General features: G+C 51.4%; 1 protein-coding gene across 1 annotated transcript; it reads left to right on the top strand.

The window, feature by feature from the left end:
* Positions 1 to 1,368: 1,368 nt before the first annotated feature.
* On the top strand, positions 1,369 to 2,567 carry EMH_0036200 (SAG family member; the record flags this gene model as incomplete). Its single annotated transcript, XM_013495064.1, has 4 exons — positions 1,369 to 1,498; positions 1,713 to 1,879; positions 1,966 to 2,351; positions 2,459 to 2,567. 4 exons carry the CDS (start codon positions 1,369 to 1,371, stop codon positions 2,565 to 2,567), a joined length of 792 nt encoding a protein of 263 aa, XP_013350518.1.
* Between the last annotated feature and the right edge of the window lie 1,038 nt (positions 2,568 to 3,605).

The raw sequence follows: 3,605 nt of genomic DNA, 5'->3' as shown, positions 1-3,605 counted from the left end.
GCGAGGATGCTCCCTTCGAGTAAGTTGGCAACCATTTCCTGCAAAGCAATAGCTGTGCACAGGGCTGGGCTTGTCGATGCGAATTCAGTGTTGTGTGTTATTCATGTGTTGGCGAACTGCGCGCAGCGAAGAGCAGTGGAAGAAGATCAAGGCATCCATCACAGGTTCAGCATCTGCTGTTGCCCCGAGTCTGCTGGCCGTTGCTATTGCCATCGTTGGGTTGGTTGCCCTTTGAAGCAGTGATCTCTCCGTGGCACCTAGCTGCTGCCTATACTATTCAACTAGAGCAGCGCTCCGCAGCGTCTTATATATATTTTCCTATCCTCAGAACAGACACTCTGACTTGCGTGTACAGCTTAAGCAGGTGTTTGCCTTCCGCTGCATTCATAGGATTGTGGCTATAGAAAGTTTTCAAGACGCGCCCTATATACTCCTGCTTGCGGCTGTCGGATATGCGCTGCGTGCGCAACTAGTTAACAGTCCTTCTCACCCTTTTCACTTGAATGGGCAGCAGATGCTTGCTTGCCTCGGCTGCTTCTGTTGCGAGGACGTGAGTCGTACGTACTTTTTCTTTTTTGCTGGTTTAATTGACCGGTATTATCACTCTCCAGTTATAAATCCCACACCTGGTGAGTCACTGCATGCTTGGACAGGTGTTTCCGCACATTTGTGCGTGCATACCGCCGTGCATACGTGCATGTTGCTGACGAGGGCAGTAAGTCTAGCGAGCGGCAGCAGTTCGCACTTTGTAGGGTGACTTAGTACAGATGTGAAGCTGAAGAGTTTGATAGAAGGGTGGCCGCCATTAGCACTTAGCCTTTCTATATTCTGTTGAAGGAGCCTTGGGAGCATCGACACAGGGCAGGTCGCCCCGATGAAGGGGCACGGTACAACGCCCTGGGCCACGGCCAGAATAGCGGGGAGCCACAATTTAAAGAACATGTATACTAATAGAGTTCATAACTGGCTCACGTACCTTATAAGGGGCAGGCAGATGGACAGAACCACATGGATCGAGCACGAGGGACCTCGGCCCTCCGGATCCCAGATTCACCGAGAATGCCAGGGGTTTTCGGCTGCCGTTTGACGTCGCGTTGAGCGACAGCAGGGGGCACTGAGTAGACAATAATTGTTAAAATACCTCATTGAAGTATTTTTAACAACGTCGGGGCTGTAAACTCGACTCCAGCAAATGAGCAGAATGACCACACTCCCGACCGTATGGCCCAGTCCCAGTTCGGTCCCTCGCCACCTCCTCCTGCACACACACTGCACAACATATTGGTACGTCTGCACCTGAAGCCCCTTAAAAACTTCCCCCATTCCCCCCGTTTTCTCCTTCACATATTCAACTCCAACACTGAAAACATGGCGGCCCTTAAACTTTTTTCGCTCGCCTCTGCGTCTGCGCTCGTGATGGCGAACGCTGTCCAACAAACCGAGAAGCAAACTCCATTGACAACGAGAGAAGTAACATCAACCTACACTGTAAATCTTGGTATGGCGGCAAATACTTGTTTGGTAGGGAGGGTTTCAGCCTTGTGGTGGCGCAAAGTAACTGCGTTTGCGACGATGAGTCGTGCTGGAGTTTCTGTGGCGCTCGGCACCCAAGAAATCCCGGCAAAGGCATTAAATTGCTCCAACAGACTTCTTCAAACATCAATACTTGCACATTTGGGCGTATAGTGTCTGCGGCATTCGCTGTTCTACAGGGGAAACTGCTGTGTGCCTCGACGAAATCAACGATGCACGCGAAGCCGCCGGACTGGCACGCTTTGTAACGGGCAACACTGAAGACCTAGCGTGGCCTAAAACTGGCAGTGAGGGAACAAAACAGCAAACCAATGCGTGGGATCCTGTTTGTAAAGCCCTGATAGAAGTAAGTGTCCTTCATCGCGTCATCTCCTCCTCTCCCTACTACATGCTGTCTCATTTCTTCATATATCTGTGCATGCTTCATTTCAGGACGACTCACAAGAACCGGAAGAGAGCCCCGCTTCAAGCGAATTTAAAAGTGGCACGTACGCCTTCATGGCCTTGGAATCAGAGACGCCTGACTGCGCCGCCGCAGTGAGCCACTGGAAGGACGCCGCCAGCAACTTCACTACAATCCCTCCGGCGAAGACTGAAGAAACGGATCTTTACGACAAACAGCAGAACGTTTCCTTCATTGCTATGTACAACCCTTCAAACGGTGCCGCTGCTGACTGCCGAGTCGTTACCTGCACTCTACCGCCAAATTCCGGACCCGTAGCATTCAACATCCGGAAAGCTGCGGAAGAGAAGAAAGGATATGCTCTACTGTGCATGACTACACCTGACGCACTTAAAGACGAGAAGGTTCCCTTCACGTAAGGCGGCAACCAATTCCTGCAAAACGGTACTTGTGTAGATGGCTACGCTTGTGGATGCGAATACAGTTTTGTCTGTTATTCATCTGTTGGCATGTTGCACACAGGGACGACCAGTGGAACAAGATCAAGGCATCCATCACAGGTTCTGCATCTGCTGTTGCTCCGAGTCTACTGGCCGTCGCTATTGCGGCCCTTGGCTTGGTTGCACTTTAAAGCAGGTGCCTCTCCGTGGCACCCGGCGGTTGCTGATAGTATTCAGGAACCCCGCGCACCGCAGTGTCTTATTTATATTTTCCTTTCTTCAGAACAGACACTCTGACTGGCGTGTACAGCTTAAGCAGGTGTAAGCAGGTGTTTGCTTTCAGCTGCATGCATAGGACTGCGGCAATCGAAAGCTTTCAAGGCTAGCCATCTATAAACCTGCTTGCGCGTGTTGGATTTGGGCTGCATGCGCCACTAGTTGACAGGCATTATCAACACTTTTCATTTCTATGGGCAGCAAATGCTTGCCTCTATCGGCTGCTTTTGTTGCACTGACAGGAGTCCCACGTACTTCTTCGTTTTTTCTTGTGGAATTGAGCTGCATAGTGACTCTCCCGTTGTCTACCCAGCACGTTGTGCGTCGGTACATGCCTGCGCAGGTGTTTTCGCACATCTGTGCGTGCATCAAGCCCTGCATGTATGCGTGTTGCGGACGAGAGCAGTACGTCTAGCGACCAGCAGCATTTCGCACATTTCAGGCTGGGGAAGTGCAGAGGGGAAGCTGAAGTGTTTGATAGGAGGAAGGCCTCCAGTAGCTTTTCGCGTTTCTATATTCCGGCGCAGAAGACGTGAGAGCATCGACGAAGGGCAAGTCGCCCCGTTGAAGGGGCAGCATACCAGCGTACATCTCCTGGGCCACGGCCAGGAGGGCGGCGAGACACAGTTTCAACGCAACACAAACTCATAAGGTTCATATATGGCTCAACTACCTTATAAGGAGCTGGTGCATTGACAGAACAACATCAATCGAGCATGAGGGACATCGGTCCTCAGCATCCCTGATTCACCCAGAACGGCAAGGATTTCCCGCTGGGGTTTCACGTCGCGTTGAGCGGCGGTAGGGGGCACTATGTAGACAATAATTATTGAAATACCTCATTGAAGTATTTTTAACAACGACGAGGTCGTAAACTCAACTCCAGCGAATAAGCAAAATGACCCCACGCCGGACGGTATGGGCCAGTCCCAGTCCGCTCCCTCGGCACATCC

Source organism: Eimeria mitis, genomic scaffold, assembly GCF_000499745.2.
Source record: "Eimeria mitis Houghton genomic scaffold, Emh_scaff1402, whole genome shotgun sequence".
Classification (NCBI taxonomy): domain Eukaryota; phylum Apicomplexa; class Conoidasida; order Eucoccidiorida; family Eimeriidae; genus Eimeria; species Eimeria mitis.
The sequence above is the reverse complement of the archived record's forward strand: the minus strand, read 5'-3'. Positions and strand labels throughout refer to the sequence as shown.